The 17,695-nt window shown below is 45.3% G+C and overlaps 1 protein-coding gene across 2 annotated transcripts in view; it reads left to right on the top strand.

Moving 5' to 3' along the window:
• LOC120028233 (Golgi SNAP receptor complex member 1-like) overlaps positions 1 to 17,695 on the top strand; it is a 63,016-nt gene that overhangs the window by 39,830 nt on the left and 5,491 nt on the right. For both annotated transcript variants that reach the window (XM_038973392.1, XM_038973393.1), the window contains exons 7-8: positions 2,022 to 2,051; positions 15,524 to 15,606. In XM_038973392.1, coding sequence (XP_038829320.1) covers positions 2,022 to 2,051; positions 15,524 to 15,606 — 113 coding nt within the window. The remainder of the gene's footprint in view (positions 1 to 2,021; positions 2,052 to 15,523; positions 15,607 to 17,695) is intronic.

The raw sequence follows: 17,695 nt of genomic DNA, 5'->3' as shown, positions 1-17,695 counted from the left end.
ACACCATGCAATAATCTGAGACGGCGCTCAGATATACACAACATTTCTCCGCCATGTTGGAGTCAACAGAAATACGAAATTACATCATAAATATTCCCTTACCTTTGATGATCTTCATCAGAATGCACTCCCAGGAATCCTAGTTCCACAATAAATTGCTGTTTTGTTCGATAATGTAAAATATTTATGTCCAAGTAGCTACTTTTGCTAGCAAGTTTAGTTCACATGTCCAAACGCTGGCGCCGGTCCAGGCGAACTCGGACAAAAACTTCAAAAAGTTATATTACAGGTCGAATAAACTTGTCAAACTAAGTAGAGAATCAATCTTCAGGTTGTTGTAATCATATATATCCAATAACGTTCCAACCGGAGCATTCCTTTGTGTCTACAGAAGTAATGGATTGCAAGGCAATATCATGAGGAATGCGCGTGACCAACAACTGGCATTCTGCCATACCACTGACTCAAACAGCTGCAATCCGGCCCCACATCACACTAGAGGCTTCATTCAACGTTCTACAGACTGTTGACATCTAGTGGAAGGCGTAGGAAGTGCGAACAGATCCATATCTTACTGGGATGTGAATAGGCGATGAGTTGAAAATCAACCAGCCTCAGAATTTCCACTTCCTATTTGGAAGTTTCCCTCCCATATGAGTTCTGTTATACTCACAGACATAATTCAAACAGTTTTAGAAACTTCAGAGTGTTTTCTATCCAATAGTAATAATAATATGCATATATTAGCATCTGGGACAGAGTAGGAGGCAGTTCACTATGGGCACGCTATTCATCCAAAGTGAAAATGCTGCCCCATCCCTAAAAAGTTAACAAGAAATTTGTGGAGTGGTTGAAAAACAAATTTGAATGACTCCAACATAAGTGTATGTAAACTTCCGACTTCAATTGTACATTCAGGAGAGGGTTTCTCACCCCCTCCCTCCTTCAACCCCCTCCTGTCTGGTCATGCAGCATTATCATGCAAAGTGTTAGCTGTGGTTGTAGCGCTAGGCTAGCGGGTTGGAGGGAGAGAGTGAAGGAAAGCACTTTAGGAGCTTAGTGCGGCCTTCCTCTCGCTTCTACGTATTATACATGTAATGGAGCTGAAACCTGCTAGACAGTCATTCCTCCTTTTTATGAGATGGAGAGAGAGATGGCTGGACAGATCACAGTATAGATATGTTTTCCACACCTCCCCTGAAACCACCTGACAATGACATGACATTCTAAAGAATTAGACTGAAGATTTATTTAACACTGTTTTATGCGCCTCTGAGAGAGGTTGTTTTTAGTTTTAAAAAATTGACAAGAGGATGACATTAATACTGTTGGGAATCATATGTTTTTTGATTGAAGAAATATTTGATTTGTGAAGATAACTGCAATGCTGCTGTAGCCAATAAAGTCTACTCTGTCAGCTATAGAGAAAGCCATAGTGGTACCATACTGTGTTGACAATGCTATCCCTGACTGCAGGCTGATGTGTGTGGACAGGACATGACTCCTGTTATGAATGTTTCATGTGACCTTTCACCTCAGTGAATGCAATGCCATAGAGCTGTCATAAAGGTGACACAACAGCTGTCATAAGCAATCCCATCAAATCATTTGGTATTTATGACCCCATCCGTGCCCTGTGATACATTCAGTGGTTCCTCATCCTAACTCAAGATGCACAAAAGCAACTCTGTATTTTCTTGTAAATCATGCATTGAAGTCCATGAGAAATTGGAATGAAGGCCCACAACATAAATCAAAGTTGAGTATTTCAGCTCATCGGCTCTGTTAGGCTGGGTGCTGCTGGGGAGGGAGGGAAGGGGGTTCCCGGCCCAGCGCAGCGAGCCCAGGGACCTGATCAGGATTCTGGGCAGCTTGGCATCGATTGCTGCCTCCCTGATCCTGACTCCCAGAGAGATGTGGAGATCAAGTCATTCAGTCTCCCCCATATCACCACACTGCTGCTGCCTCACCTCAGAAACTAACCATCTCTTTCTTCTCTTTTCTACTCTCTCTCCTTGCAGCTCTGACCGCCTGATGGATGACACAATAAGGTAAGCCTAATGCAGACATACATTCTCTCTCACACAGCATATGTTTTATTATCCTTGTGGGGACCTAAAATGTATTTCCATTCAAAATCCTATTTTTCCCGGACCCCTAAACCTAACCATTACTCTTAACCCTAAGTGTAACCCTAAACCTAACCTCTAAGCCTAAAATAGCTGGGAAATATCCCCACGAGGGAGAATTTTCCTTGTTTTACTATCCTTGTTGGGACTTTTTGGGCGAATTTTTTTTCCGGTACCCACGAGTATAGTCTCTCACACATATACAGTACCAGTCAAAGTTTGGACAAACGTACTCATGCAAGGGTTTCTCTTTATTTTTTACTATTTTCTACATTGTAGAATAATAGTGAAGACATCAAAACTATGAAATAACGTAAGGAATGATGTAGTAAGCAGAAAAGTGTTAAACAAATCAAAATATATTTGAGATTCTTCGAAGTAGCCACCCTTTGCCTTGATTACAGCTTTGCATACTCTTGGGATTCTCTCAGCCAGCTTCATGAGGTAGTCACCTGGAATGCATTTCAATTAACAGGTGTGCCTTTGTGCAAGTTAATTTGTGTGGAATTTCTTTCCTCAATGCGTTTGAGCCAATCAGTTGTGTTGTGACAAGGTAGGGGTGGTATACAGTAGATAGCCCTATTTGGTAAAATACCAAGTCTATATTATGGCAAGGACAGCTCAAATAAGCAAAGACATGAAGGTCAGTCCATCCTGAAAATGTCAAGAACTTTGAAAGGTTCTTCAAATGCAGTCGCAAAAACCATCAAGCGCTTTGATGAAACTGTCTCTCATGAGGACTGCCACAGGAAAGCAAGACCCAGAGTTACCTCTGCTGCAGAGGATAAGTTTGTTAGTTACCAGCCTCAGGAATTGCAGCCCAAATGAATGCTTCAGAGTTCAAGTAACACACATCTCAACTTCAACTGTTCAGAGAAAACTGCTTGAATCAGGGCTTCATGGTCGAATTGCTCCAAAGAAACCACTACTAAAGGACACCAGTAAGAAGACTTGCTTGGGCCAAGAAACATGAGGAATGGACATTAGACCGGTGGAAATCTGTCCTTTGGTCTGATGAGTCCAAATTTTAGATTTTTGGTTCCAACCGCCTTGTCTTTGTGAGACGCAGAGTAGGTGAACGGATGATCTCCGCATATGTGGTTCCCACCGTGAAGCATGGAGGGGGAGGTGTGATGGTGTGGGGGTGCTTTGCTGTCGACACTGTCAGTGATTTATTTAGATTTCAAGCACACTTAACCAGCATAGCTACTAGAGGTCGACCGATTTTAGATTTTTCAACACCGATACCAATACCGATTATTGGAGGACCAAAAAAAGCCAATACCGATTAATCGGTCGATTTTTTTTATTTTTTATTTATTTATTTGTAATAATGACAATTACAACAATACTGAACACTTATTTTAACTTAATATAATACATCAATAAAATCAATTTAGCCTCAAATAAATAATGAAACATGTTCAATTTGGTTTAAATAATGCAAAAACAAAGTGTTGGAGAAGAAAGTAAAAGTGCAATATGTGCCATGTAAGAAAGCTAACGTTTAAGTTCCTTGCTCAGAACATGAGAACATATGAAAGCTGGTGGTTCCTTTTAACATGAGTCTTCAATATTCCCAGGTAAGAAGTTTTAGGTTGTAGTTATTATAGGACTATTTCTCTCTATACGATTTGCATTTCATATACCTTTGACTATTGGATGTTCTTATAGGCACTTTAGTATTGCCAGTGTAACAGTATAGCTTCCATCCCTCTCCTCGCCGCTACCTGGGCTCGAACCAGGAACACATCGACAACAGCCACCCTCGAAGCAGCGTTACCCATGCAGAGCAAGGGGAACAACTACTCCAAGTCTCAGAGCGAGTGACGTTTGAAACGCTATTAGCGCGCACCCCGCTAACTAGCTAGCCATTTCACATCGATTACACCAGCCTAATCTCGGGAGTTGATAGGCTTGAATTCATAAACAGCAGAGCTTCTGGCAAAACGCACGAAAGTGCTGTTTGAATGAATGCTTACGAGCGTGCTGGTGCCCACCATCGCTCAGTCAGACTGCTCTATCAAATCATAGACTTAATTATAACATAACAACACACAGAAATACGAGCCTTAGGTCATTTAATATGGTCGAATCCGGAAACTATCATCTCGAAAACAAAACATTTATTCTTTCAGTGAAATACGGAACCGTTCCGTATTTTATCTAATGGGTGGCATCCATCAGTCTAAATATTCCTGTTACATTGCACAACCTTCAATGTTATGTCATAATTACGTAAAATTCTGGCAAATTAGTTCGCAATGAGCCAGGCGGCTCAAACTGTTGCATATACCCTGACTCTGCGTGCAATGAACGCAAGAGAAGTGACACAATTTCACCTGGTTAATATTGCCTGCTAACCTGAATTTCTTTTAGCTAAATATGCAGGTTTAAAATTATATACTTCTGTGTATTGATTTTAAGAAAGGCATTGATGTGTATGGTTAGGTACACGTTGGGGCAATGACAGTCCTATTTCGCGAATGCGCACTGCAACGATTATATGCAACGCAGGACACGCTAGATAAACTAGTAATATCATCAACCATGTGTAGTTATAACTAGTGATTATGATTGATTGATTGTTTTTTATAAGATAAGTTTAATGCTAGCTAGCAACTTACCTTGGCTTCTTACTGCATTCGCGTAACAGGCGGGCTCCTCGTGAGGTAGGTGGTTAGAGCGTTGGACTAGTTAACCGTAAGGTTGCAAGATTGAATCCCTGAGCTGACAAGGTAAAAATCTGTCGTTCTGCCCCTGAACAAGGCAGTTAACCCACCGTTCCTAGGCCGTCATTGAAAATAAGAATGTGTGCTTAACTGCCTAGTTAAATAAAGGTGTAAAAAAATAATAATACATAATCGACGTCCAAAATTACCGATTTCCGATTGTTAGGAAAACTTGAAATCGGCCCTAATTAATCGGCCATTCTGATTAATCGGTCGACCTCTAATAGCTACCACAGCATTCTGCAGCGATACGCCATCCCATGTGGTTTGCGCTTAGTGGGACGAGAATTTATTTTCAACAGGACAATGACCCAACACCTCCAGGCTGTGTAAGGGCTATTCGACGAAGAAGGAGAGTGATGGAGTGCTTCATCAGATGACCTGGCCCCCACTATCACCTGACCTCAACCCAGTTGAGATGGTTTGTGATGAGTTGGACCGCAGAGTGAAGGAAAAGCAGCCAACAAGTACTCATCATATGTGGGAACTTCTTCAAGACTGTTGGGAAAGCATTCCAGGTGAAGCTGGTTGAGAGTGTGTAAAGCTGTCATCAAGGCAAAGGGTGGCTACTTTGAAGAATCTAAGATATGTATGTTTATTTGGATTTGTTTTAAAACTTTTTTGGTTACTACATGATTCCGTATGTGTTATTTCATATTTTTGATGTCTTCACTATTATTCCACAATGTAGAAAATAGTAAAAATAAAGGAAAACCCTTGAATGACAAGGTGTTTCCAAACTTTTGACTGGTACTTATACACTGCTCAAAAAAATAAAGGGAACACTTAAACAACACAATGTAACTCCAAGTCAATCACACTTCTGTGAAATCAAACTGTCCACTTAGGAAGCAACACTGATTGACAATACATTTCACATGCTGTTGTGCAAATGGAATAGACAAAAGGTGGAAATTATAGGCAATTAGCAAGACACCCCCAATAAAGGAGTGATTCTGCAGGTGGTGACCACAGACCACTTCTCAGTTCCTATGCTTCCTGGCTGATGTTTTGGTCACTTTTGAATGCTGGCGGTGCTTTCACTCTAGTGGTAGCATGAGACGGAGTCTACAACCCACACAAGTGGCTCAGGTAGTGCAGCTCATCCAGGATGGCACATCAATGCGAGCTGTGGCAAGAAGGTTTGCTGTGTCTGTCAGCGTAGTGTCCAGAGCATGGAGGCGCTACCAGGAGACAGGCCAGTACATCAGGAGACGTGGAGGAGGCCGTAGGAGGGCAACAACTCAGCAGCAGGACCGCTACCTCCGCCTTTGTGCAAGGAGGAGCACTGCCAGAGCCCTGCAAAATGACCTCCAGCAGGCCACAAATGTGCATGTGTCTGCTCAAACGGTCAGAAACAGACTCCATGAGGGTGGTATGAGGGCCCAACGTCCACAGGTGGGGGTTGTGCTTACAGCCCAACACCGTGCAGGACATTTGGCATTTGCCAGAGAACACCAAGATTGGCAAATTCGCCACTGGCGCCCTGTGCTCTTCACAGATGAAAGCAGGTTCACACTGAGCACATGAGCACATGTGACAGACGTGACAGAGTCTGGAGACGCCGTGGAGAACGTTCTGCTGCCTGCAACATCCTCCAGCATGACCGGTTTGGCGGTGGGTCAGTCATGGTGTGGGGTGGCATTTCTTTGTGGGGCCGCACAGCCCTCCATGTGCTCGCCAGACTGCCATTAGGTACCGAGATGAGATCCTCAGAGCCCTTGTGAGACCATATGCTGACACATGCACATTTGTGGCCTGCTGGAGGTCATTTTGCAGGGCTCTGGCAGTGCTCCTCCTTGCACAAAGGCGGAGGTAGCGGTCCTGCTGCTGGGTTGTTGCCCTCCTACGGCCTCCTCCACGTCTCCTGATGTACTGGCCTGTCTCCTCGTAGCGCCTCCATGCTCTGGACACTACGCTGACAGACACAGCAAACCTTCTTGCCACAGCTCGCATTAATGTGCCATCCTGGATGAGCTGCACTACCTGAGCCACTTGTGAGGGTTGTAGACTCCGTCTCATGCTACCACTAGAGTGAAAGCACCGCCAGCATTCAAAAGTGACCAAAACATCAGCCAGGAAGCATAGGAACTGAGAAGTGGTCTGTGGTCACCACCTGCAGAATCACTCCTTTATTGGGGGTGTCTTGCTAATTGCCTATAATTTCCACCTTTTGTCTATTCCATTTGCACAACAGCATGTGAAATGTATTGTCAATCAGTGTTGCTTCCTAAGTGGACAGTTTGATTTCACAGAAGTGTGATTGACTTGGAGTTACATTGTGTTGTTTAAGTGTTCCCTTTATTTTTTTGAGCAGTGTATATATAATTTGTTTGGCTTATTTATCTATCCTGGCTCCAGAATTGGGGGGTTGGTGTGGTAGCAATTCTATAGGAAGAGGGACTGAAGATTCTTTCAAACTGTAACGGCAGTCCTCCTCCTCTTCATCTGAAGAGGAGGAGTATTGAGGGAACCAAGGCGCAGCGTAGTGAAATGACATATTTTATTAACGAAAACACGAACTTGATTAAACTAACAAAAACAACAAACGGTGTAGACAGACCTAGACGACGTACTTACATAAAACAAGAAAACGCACGAATAGGAACATAGGCTACACAAACCGAACAAACCGTAAACAGTCCCGCGTGGTGTACAAACACAGACACGGAAGACAATCACCCACAACGAACACTGTGACAACGCCTACCTAAATATGACTCTTAATTAGAGGAACGCCAAACACCTGCCTCTAATTAAGAGCCATACCAGGCTACCCAAAACCAACACAGAAACAGAAAACATAGAATGCCCACCCAACCTCACGTCCTGACCAACTAACACACATACCAAACTAACATAAATAGGTCAGGAACGTGACATAACCCCCCCCATAAGGTGCGAACACCGGGCGCACCAGCACAAAGTCTAGGGGAGGGTCTGGGTGGGCATCTGACCACGGTGGTGGCTCAGGCTCCGGGCGAGGTCCCCACCCCACCATAATCAATCCTAGCCTCCATCTACCCCTAAAAATGTCCACCCATATCTTACCCCCACAAAATCCTCTTAGTAACATCCATGACAGGGACAGCACCGGGACAGAGGGATAAATCAAGACAGAGGGATAGATCAGAATAAAGAGGTAGATCAAGATAGAGAGGGAGATCATGATAGAGGGGCAACTCCGGACTGAAAGGCAGCTCCGGACAGAGAGACAGCTCTGGACTGAGGGGCAGTTCTGGGTATATAGCCATTTCTGGCTGAAGGGCAGCTCCTGGCTGACTGACGAATCTGGATGCTCATGGCAGGCTGACGGCTCTCGACGCTCATGGCTGGCTGACGGCTCTCGACGCTCATGGCTGGCTGACGGCTCTCGACGCTCATGGCTGGCTGACGGCTCTCGACGCTCATGGCAGGCTGACGGCTCTCGACGCTCATGGCAGGCTGACGGCTCTCGACGCTCATGGCAGGCTGACGGCTCTCGACGCTCATGGCAGGCTGACGGCTCTCGACGCTCATGGCAGGCTGACGGCTCTCGACGCTCATGGCAGGCTGACGGCTCTCGACGCTCATGGCAGGCTGACGGCTCTCGACGCTCATGGCTGGCTGACGGCTCTCGACGCTCATGGCAGGCTGACGGCTCTCGCAGATCCTGTCTGGTTGGCGGCTCTGGCAGATCCTGTCTGGTTGGCGGCTCTGGCAGATCCTGTCTGGTTGGCGGCTCTGGCAGATCCTGTCTGGTTGGCGGCTCTGGCAGATCCTGTCTGGTTGGCGGCCCTGGCAGATCCTGTCTGACGGGCGGCTCTAGCGGCTCCTGTCTGGCGGGCGGCTCTAGCGGCTCCTGTCTGGCGGACGGCTCTGTAGGCTCCTGGCAGACGGGCGGCTTTGCAGGCTCATGGCAGACGGGCGGCTTTGCAGGCTCATTGCAGACGGATGGCTCAGACGGCGCTGGGGAGACGGATGGCTCAGATGGCGCTGGGGAGACGGATGGCTCAGATGGCGCTGGTGAGACGGATGGCTCAGATGGCGCTGGTGAGACGGATGGCTCTGGCCGGATAAGGCGCACTGTAGACCTGGTGCGTGGTGCCGGAACTGGAGGCACCGGGCTAAGGACACGCACCTTCATACTAGTGCGGGGAGCAGGGACAGGGCACACTGTACTCTCAAAGCCCACTCTATACCTGGTGCGTGGTACCGGCACTGGTGACACCGGGCTGAGGACAAGCACATCAGGATTAGTAGGGGGAGAAGATACAGTGTGTACAGGGCTCTGGAGACGCACAGGAGGCTTAGTGCGTGGTGCCGGAACTGGAGGCACCGAACTGGATACACGCACTACAGGGAGAGTGCGTGGAGGAGGAACAGGGCTCAGGAGACGCACTGGTAGCCTAGTGCGTAGTGTAGGCACTGTAGGTACTAGGCTGGGGCGGGGAGGTGGCGCCGGAAATACCGGACCGTGGAGACGTACTGGCACTCTTGAGCATTGAGCCTGCCCAACCTTACCTGGTTGAATGCTCCCGGTTGCCCGACCAGTGCGGGGAGGTGGAATAACCCGCACCGGGCTATGTAGGCGAACCGGGGAAACCATGCGTAAGGCAGGTGCCATGTATGCCGGCCCGAGGAGACGCACTGGAGACCAGACGCGTTGAGCCGGCCTCATGACACCTGGCTCAATACCCAATCTAGCCCTACCAGTGCGGGGAGGTGGAATAACCCGCACTGGGCTATGCACTCGTACAGGAGACACCGTGCGCTCTACTGCGTAACACGGCGCCTGCCCGTACTCCCGCTCTCCACGGTAAGCCTGGGAAGTGGGCGCAGGTCTCCTACCTGCCCTTGGCCCACTACCTCTTAGCCCCCCCCCAAGAAATTTTTGGGAATTACTTACGGGCTTTTCGGGCTTCCGTGCCAGACGCGTTCCCTCATAGCTCCGGTTCCTCTCCCCGGTAGCCTCTGCTCTCCTCAGTGCCTCCACCTGTTCCCATGGGAGGCGATCCCTCCCAGCCAGGATCTCCTCCCAAGTGTAGCAACCCTTTCCGTCCAAAACATCGTCCCATGTCCATTGCTCCTTTCTCTCCTGTCCCTTACTCCGTTTAGTTTTCCCTTGCCGCTTGGTCTTAGCGTGGTGGGTGATTCTGTAACGGCTGTCGCTCTCCTCATCCTCGGATGAGGTGAGGAGAGAAGGATCTTCAGACCAAAACGCAGGCTTTGGGAAATAAGCCATCTTTATTATAAACACGATGGCAAACACGAAACGAAACAAAACACTTTCAAAAATACAAAATAAGAAAACGACGTAGACGAAACCTGAACATAAACTTACATAACTACACGTAACACTTACGGACAGGAAACATACTACATCGAAACGAAACGAAAACGAACAACCGAAACAATCCCGTATGGTGTAACATTGACACAAAAACAGGAGACAATCACCCACAAACAAACAGTGAGAACGCCCTACCTAAATATGACTCTTAATTAGAGGAACGCCAAACACCTGCCTCTAATTAAGAGCCATACCAGGCTACCCAAAACCAACACAGAAACAGAAAACATAGAATGCCCACCCAACCTCACGTCCTGACCAACTAACACACATACCAAACTAACATAAATAGGTCAGGAACGTGACACAAACAACAACTTTATTATAAGATATGCGAAAATGGAGCAGGTCAACAATTCACTCACCTTGCACAGTTAAAAAGCCCAACGAACAGAGTTGTCTTTCTCCTTTAATAGAATGTACATCTTCTTGTCTATGTGACAGTTAGCAGAATTCTCTTTTTCTCCCTGCAATTCCCACATAGCTAAATTCCTGCCGATCGTAAACACAGAAGGTCACACTGCGGTGTCACACAAGGCAAGTTTGTATCAGAAAACAATACTACCATATAACGTACAATATTTAAGAAAAAAACAGCATAGTATGTCTAATTAAACAGTATAGTATGTCATGAAAATGTATTTCCTCCACATAGCTACAGTGGATGTTAGACATCTCCATGGGCATGAGGTGAAGTCTAAAGAGTCGAGTACAGAGACATTAGTGATCCACACAAATCAGATGGTGACTTGTGTGGAGCGCTTTGCCTCTGACCCCACCTCTTAACATCCACTGTGACACCATTAGATGAAGAGATTACACCATTAGCCCAGAGATGGATACAAGATCAGCTTTCAGGCCTAAGTGGGCTGATATGGTCAAGCACAGTTTGAGGAGAGAGGAAGTGGACTATGCCGCTATCCCTCCAACCATCTCAGACTCCCTGTTGCATTTTTTCCTCCCACCATCTCAGCCTCCCTGTTACCTCTGCCTCATATGCCATAAGGGGTGTCCCCAACCTCCCCAGTCATGTGTGGCCAACCAGCCCAACCTCCTCCACCCTCCCTCCCCATCCCATCCATCTTCTCTCCTTGCCGCAGTCCACCCACAGATTGCTACCCGTAGGGGAGGCTACTGGCACAGGTGCTTCATTAAGTGGACTTGTGAGCCATGCAGCGCCTCTTCCCGTCCAGCCTCCCTCTCCCACTCTCCTTCCTCTTGTTTAAGTGAAGCAGAAAATTACACTGGATGAGAAAGTCACCATCATTACCGGTTCTCTCGAAGTCTTGAACACGCCTAACAAGACACACACACACACAGCGAGAAGATAATGAAGCTTCTTTCTTTTTTCTCTTGATTGTTTGTGTTATTATGCCCTGTGAGGACGAGGAGGGCTGAGATATGATTGATTTATGTGTCTTAATATGCAATCAGGTTTTAAGACCCTTTCACAGGTTGGAGATAACACCTGGCAATGTTTTGAGAGTAACAGTTGATCAGGTACTCCAGTGAGTGCCCCGAAGCAGAAAGGAAAGTGTGAGATTCTTACAACACAAAAAATGCTGTTTTTGGTAGTTACATTAACATCTCCATATTTAGATGTTTCAAATTGCAGTGAGACTGGAGAGAATTGGTCTCAATAAACATATCTAGAAGCCCCACAGCGAGTTTACTTTAGGTCATTTTCCTTGAGATGCTAACGGTAATGAGCTAAGCTAGTTTAGCATTGAGCTGGTGTTCAGCCAGGTTGAGTCAGTTTGTGTATGAGTTAGCATTAGACCAGCCCCTATCAGATAGCAGCTCTGATTGCCAGTAGCACATTAGCGTAGCGCTAACGCTGGCCCAGTGTTACAGTCCGTCAGCAGTGTTGGGCTTTGGGAAGAGAGGCGATCTGTCTTCCCCTCTGACTCTGGAGAACATGATATATGAGCTAGACCCTTGGCATAGAGAGAGATTGTCCCCTCAGCAATACCCTGCAAGAGGTGTTGCACACGCTTACTGTATTTACTCAAACTCACATTGTACTTACAAAGAAAACAGAGTACACATTTTAAACAACCACACTTTCTCAATCAAACACACTCGCACCCATGCATACACACTCAAACACACAGTGCACTCACATCCTTGCTCGGTCAAACTCACTCAAAAACACCAAACACGCACATATGCTCACTCACCTGACCAAGTCACTAATCTGACAACCAGGCTCAGTATACTAGGTTCTGACAGCCATGTAAACAAGTCTGGTTGACCCCCCCCCTGGGTTCTACTCACAAAGGGCCATACCTGGCCTACGGTGCCCCCAGGACACCCTTTCGTGTTTTACTGTTGTCACCTTGTTACAGTCTCTGAGGCCAGGGCTGACTGTTGCGTAATCCTACCTGTCCCTGCAGCTAGGCAATTAGCCTCAACAGATTTGTTCCCATATTTGTAACCAGGGATAAATTGTTTACATCTGTTTGATCCCAACCATTTTTCTCCTCGCTGCCCCCAAAAAAGAGGCTGCCTGTATCCTGTATTTAAATCCAGGAATTCCACTTAAAAACAAATCTATCAGTATGTTGCCAAATACTGTCTTATTTGAGATCTTAGCACGTTATAAGGGAAGTCATTGGGAGAGGGGTTTTGGGCTGTGGATTAAGGTGCAGGGTTAACTACATCAGATGCCATTGCGGGGCTAAAAGGAGTTGAGTGTTAACTGCCAAAATATATTTAACTAACTGGATTCTCTCAAACAGCTTCATTAAGGTAGTCACCTGGAATGCATTTCAATTAACAGGTGTGCCTTGTTAAAAGTTAATTTGTGGAATTTCTTTCCTTCTTAATGCGTTTGAGCCAATCAGTTGTGTTGTGACAAGGTAGGGGTGGTATACAGAAGACAGCCCTATTTGGTAAAAGACCAAGTCCATATTATGGCAAGGACAGCTCAAATAAGCAAAGACATTATTAAGTCATGAAGGTCAGTAAATCTCGAAAATCTCCAAAACTTTGAACGTGTCTTTAAGTGCAGTCGCAAAAACCATCAAGCGCAATGATAAAACTGGCTCTCACGAGGACCGCCACTGGAAAGGAATACCCAGAGTTACCTCTACTTCAAATGACAAGTTAATTAGAGTTATCAGCCTCAGAAATTGCAGCCCAAATGAATGCTTCAGAGAGTTCAAGTAACAAGACACATCTCAACATCAACTGTTCAGAGGAGACTGTGTGAATCAGGGCTTCATGGTTGAATTGCTGCAAGGAAACTACTAATAAAGGACACCAATAAGAAGAGAATTGCTTGGGCCAAGAAACACGAGCAATGGACATTAGAGCCATCCCATCTGGTTCGCGCTTAGTGCGACTGTCATTTGTTTTTCAACAGGACAATGACCCAACAAACCTCCAGGCTGTGTAAGGGTTATTTGACCACAAAGGAGAGTGGTGGAGTGAAGCATCAGATGACATGGCCTCTACAATCACCAGACCTCAACCCAGTTGAGATGGTTTGGGATGAGTGAAGGAAAAGCAGCCAACAAGTGCTCAGCGTATTTGGGAACTTCTTCAAGACTGTTGGAAAAGCATTCCAGGCGAAGCTGGTTGAGAGAATGCCAAGAGTGTGCAAAGCTGTCAAGGCAAAGGGTGACTCTCATATCAATTTTCTTTTTATTTGTTTAACACTTTTTGGTTACTACATGATTCCATATGTGTTATTTCATAGTTTTGGTGTCTTCACTATTATTCTACAACGTAGTGTGGTTGTGTGCACCTACCCTTGCCACCACTCCTGAAAAATTACCTAGGGGAAACACTGTGTGTGTGCTGGCAGTACATGCCTCAGTGTTTCTGTGCGCTAATATCCACCGGTCCTCAGTGACTCAGCTCCCCCTGTAATGCTCTCTCTCGCTCTCTGCATTTTAAGTTAATGTGAAAGTCCCCCCCCCCAAATGGATTTCTCCTCCTCCACCCACCTTCTGTCTGTCATGGTAGTTGCACTTGGGGGACCTACACACACAATCGTGGCTCATACTCTCTGCTAGAAAAAAGCTGTTTATAACATAGCAGAAGTCTTACAGGGTTGATATTGTAGGGTGGGTTACCTCTCCCATTTAACCTATGTAAACTACCGTTCAAAAGTTTGGGGTCATTTTAGAAATGTCTTTGTTTTTTAAAGAAAAGCTTTTAAATAATTGTCCATTAAAATAACATCAAATTGTTTAGAAATACAGTGTAGACATTATAAATGTTGTAAATGACTATTGTAGCTGGAAACGGCAGATCTTTTATGGAATATCTACATAGGCGTACAGAGGCCCATTTATCAGCAACCATCACTCCTGTGTTCCAATGGCATGTCGTGTTAGCTAATCCAAGTTCATCATTTTAAAAGGCTAATTGATCATTAGAAAACACCAGTCTCAACGTCAACAGTGAAGAGGCGATTCCGGCATGCTGGCCTTCTAGGCAGAGTTTCTCTGTCCGGTGTCTGTGTTCTTTTGCCCATCTTAATTTTTTCTTTTTTTTGGCCAGTCTGAGAGATGGCTTTTTCTTTGCAACGCTGCCTAGAAGGCCAGCATCCCGGAGTCACCTCTTCACTGTTGACGTTGAGACTGGTGTTTTGCGGGTACTATTTAATGAAGCTGCCAGTTAAGGACTTGTGAGGCGTCTGTTTCTCAAACTAGACGTACTTGTCCTCTCTAATGTACTTGTCCTCTTGCTCAGTTGTGCACCGGGGCCTCCCACTCTTTCTATTATAGTTAGAGCCCATTTGCGCTGTTCTGTGAAGGGAGTAGTACACAGCGTTGTACGAGATCATCAGTTTCTTGGCAATTTCTCGCATGGAAGCTTTCATTTCTCAGAACAAGAACATGCTGACGAGTTTTAGAAGAAAGTTCTTTGTTTCTGGCCATTTTGAGCCTGTAATTGAACCCGCTGATGCTCCAGATACTCAACTAGTCTAAAGAAGGCCAGTTTTATTGCTTCTTTAATCAGAACAAAAGTTTTCAGCTGTGCTAACATCATTGCAAAAGGGTTTTCTAATGATCAATTAGCCTTTTAAAATGATAAACTTGGATTAGCAAACACAATATGCCATTGGAATACAGGAGTGATGGTTGCTGATAATGGGCCTCTGTTTGTCAATGTAGATAATCCATTAAAAATCAGCCGTTTCCAGCTACAATAGTAATTTACATCATTAACAATGTCTACACTGTATTTCTGATTAATTTTATGTTATTTTAATGGACAAAAAATGTGCTTTTCTGTCAAAAACAGGGACATTTCTAAGTGACCCCAAACTTTTGAACGGTAGTGTATGTCATTGTCTTCTTCTTCTCTCCCTGCAGTATTGCCATGGCGACCAAGGAGAACATGACATCCCAGAGAGGGCTATTGAAGTCCATACAGAGCAGAGTCAACACTCTGGCCAGTATCCTTTACAACACCAAGCAAACCTTATCAACATTGGAGATTCTCCATTAAAAATCATGTATTTTTGTCCTAGACTAGGCTTAATCTTTGTCTGGGAAGGCAACCCTACGTTCATGTCTGTGTGAGAAAGAACAAATTCACAAATATGCCTTATTTTTCCTTTTAATCAGACAAGAACTTCTGGAGATTGTTCACTTTTATTAGATCATAATTGTCTTTTAAGGCCACCTAGTAGACACTTTTATCCAAAGCAATTTACAGAAGTGAGTACATGTTATGTGATTCCCGCAGGAACTGAACCCACGACCTTGGCATCGTTAGCGCAACACTCTTACTCATTAGGCTTCTTATGTACTGTACTATTGCCTCCTGTGAGCTGCAACCAGACACAATACAGCTATAGAGTCCCATAAACAATGAAAGCCAGAGTGCCTGTCGGTTCACATTACACATCCTAACTGTTTAAAAGGCACACTGAGCATGTTTCAATTAGAACGCTTTATCTCAGTCTGAGGCTCCAGAGACATCCTCCAGTGGTCTTCAAACTTTTCCTGTTGAAAAGTGATGTCCCAAGTATAAATACAGTAAAGTGCATGCACTAAAGTGGTAAAAAAAATATGTTTTGAGCAAAATTTGTGTGATTTTTACACACAACTGCAAACTTCAAGGAGTAGGGTATTCAATGAGTTGGTCTGATGTGAATTTGTGATGTCATCTGCCTCCCACCTTGCTTGAGGAACAATTGAGGAGAAAAAGAGCAACAAAAGAGGAAGCCCCCCCACCCCTCCACTTGTGCTATGTCATGACATACCTGGACCACCTATTGAGATGTGCCTTTTGTTAAGTAAATCAGGTGTTAAATGAGCTGAAAAGGAGACTGGAGCACCACTAATGGGTGCTTGATTCTGTCTGGTCTCTTCTCTTTTCTCAGAGAGCATTGTTATCAGGCCTTCCGGCCGGCGATTCCGTATTTTCCTCACATGGGACACCAGCCTCTGGAGAGAGAAACTCTAATCGATTCTAAGGAAATATCTGAGCAATCTGATCCAATCTGGTCCATTTAACTGGGGGGGGGGGCTGCTAGGGTTTTCTGTGAACAACATACAGTTCCTTCGGAAAGTATTCAGACCCCTTGACTTTTTCCAAATGTTGTTACATTACAGCCTTATTCTTAAATGGATTTTAAAAAATGTGTCCTCAGCAATCTACACACAATACCTCATAATGACAAAGCGAAAACAGGTTTTTTGATGATTTTTTAATATACATTTTTACGTAAGTATTCAGACCCTTTGCTATGAGACATGAAATTGAGCTCAGGTGCATCCTGTTTACATTGATCATCCTTGAGATGTTTCTACAACTTGGTTGGAGTCCACCTGTGGTAAATTCAATTGATTGGACATGATTTGGAAAGGCACACACCTGTCTATATAAGGTCCCACAGCTGACAGTGCATGTCAGAGCAAACACCAAGCCATGAGGTCGAATTAATTGTAATTAGAGACAGGATTGTGTTGAGGCACAGATCTGGGGAAGGGTAGAAAAACAATTATGCAGCATTGAAGGTCCCAAAGGACACATTGGCCTGCATCATTCTTAAATGGAAGAAGTTTGAAAACTCCTAGACTCTTCCTAGAACTGGTTTCCCGGCCAAACTGAGCAAGGGGAGAAGGGCCTTGGTCAGGGAGGTGACCAAGAACCCAGTAGTCACACTGACAGAGCTCCAGAGTTCCTCTGTGGAGATGGGAGAACCTTCCAGAAGGACAACCATTTCTGCAGCACTCCACCAATCAGGCCTTTATGGTAGAGGGGCCAAACGGAAGCCACTCCTCAGTAAAAGGCACATGACAGCCCACTTGGAGTTTGCCAAAAGGCATTTAAAGGACTCTGACCATGAGAAACAAGATTCTCTGGTCTGCTGAAACCAAGATGAAACTCTTTGGCCTGAATGCCAAGCGTCACTTCTGGAGGAAACCTGGCATCATCCCTACGGTGAAGCATGGTGGTGGCAGAATCATGCTGTGGGGAGTCTGGATCGAGGCAAAGATGAACGGAGCAAAGTACAGAGAGATCCTTGATGAAAA

The sequence above is a fragment of the Salvelinus namaycush genome, chromosome 34, assembly GCF_016432855.1.
Source record: "Salvelinus namaycush isolate Seneca chromosome 34, SaNama_1.0, whole genome shotgun sequence".
Lineage (NCBI taxonomy): Eukaryota > Metazoa > Chordata > Actinopteri > Salmoniformes > Salmonidae > Salvelinus > Salvelinus namaycush.
Note: the sequence above shows the minus strand (reverse complement) of the source record. Positions and strands in the feature narration are given on the sequence as shown.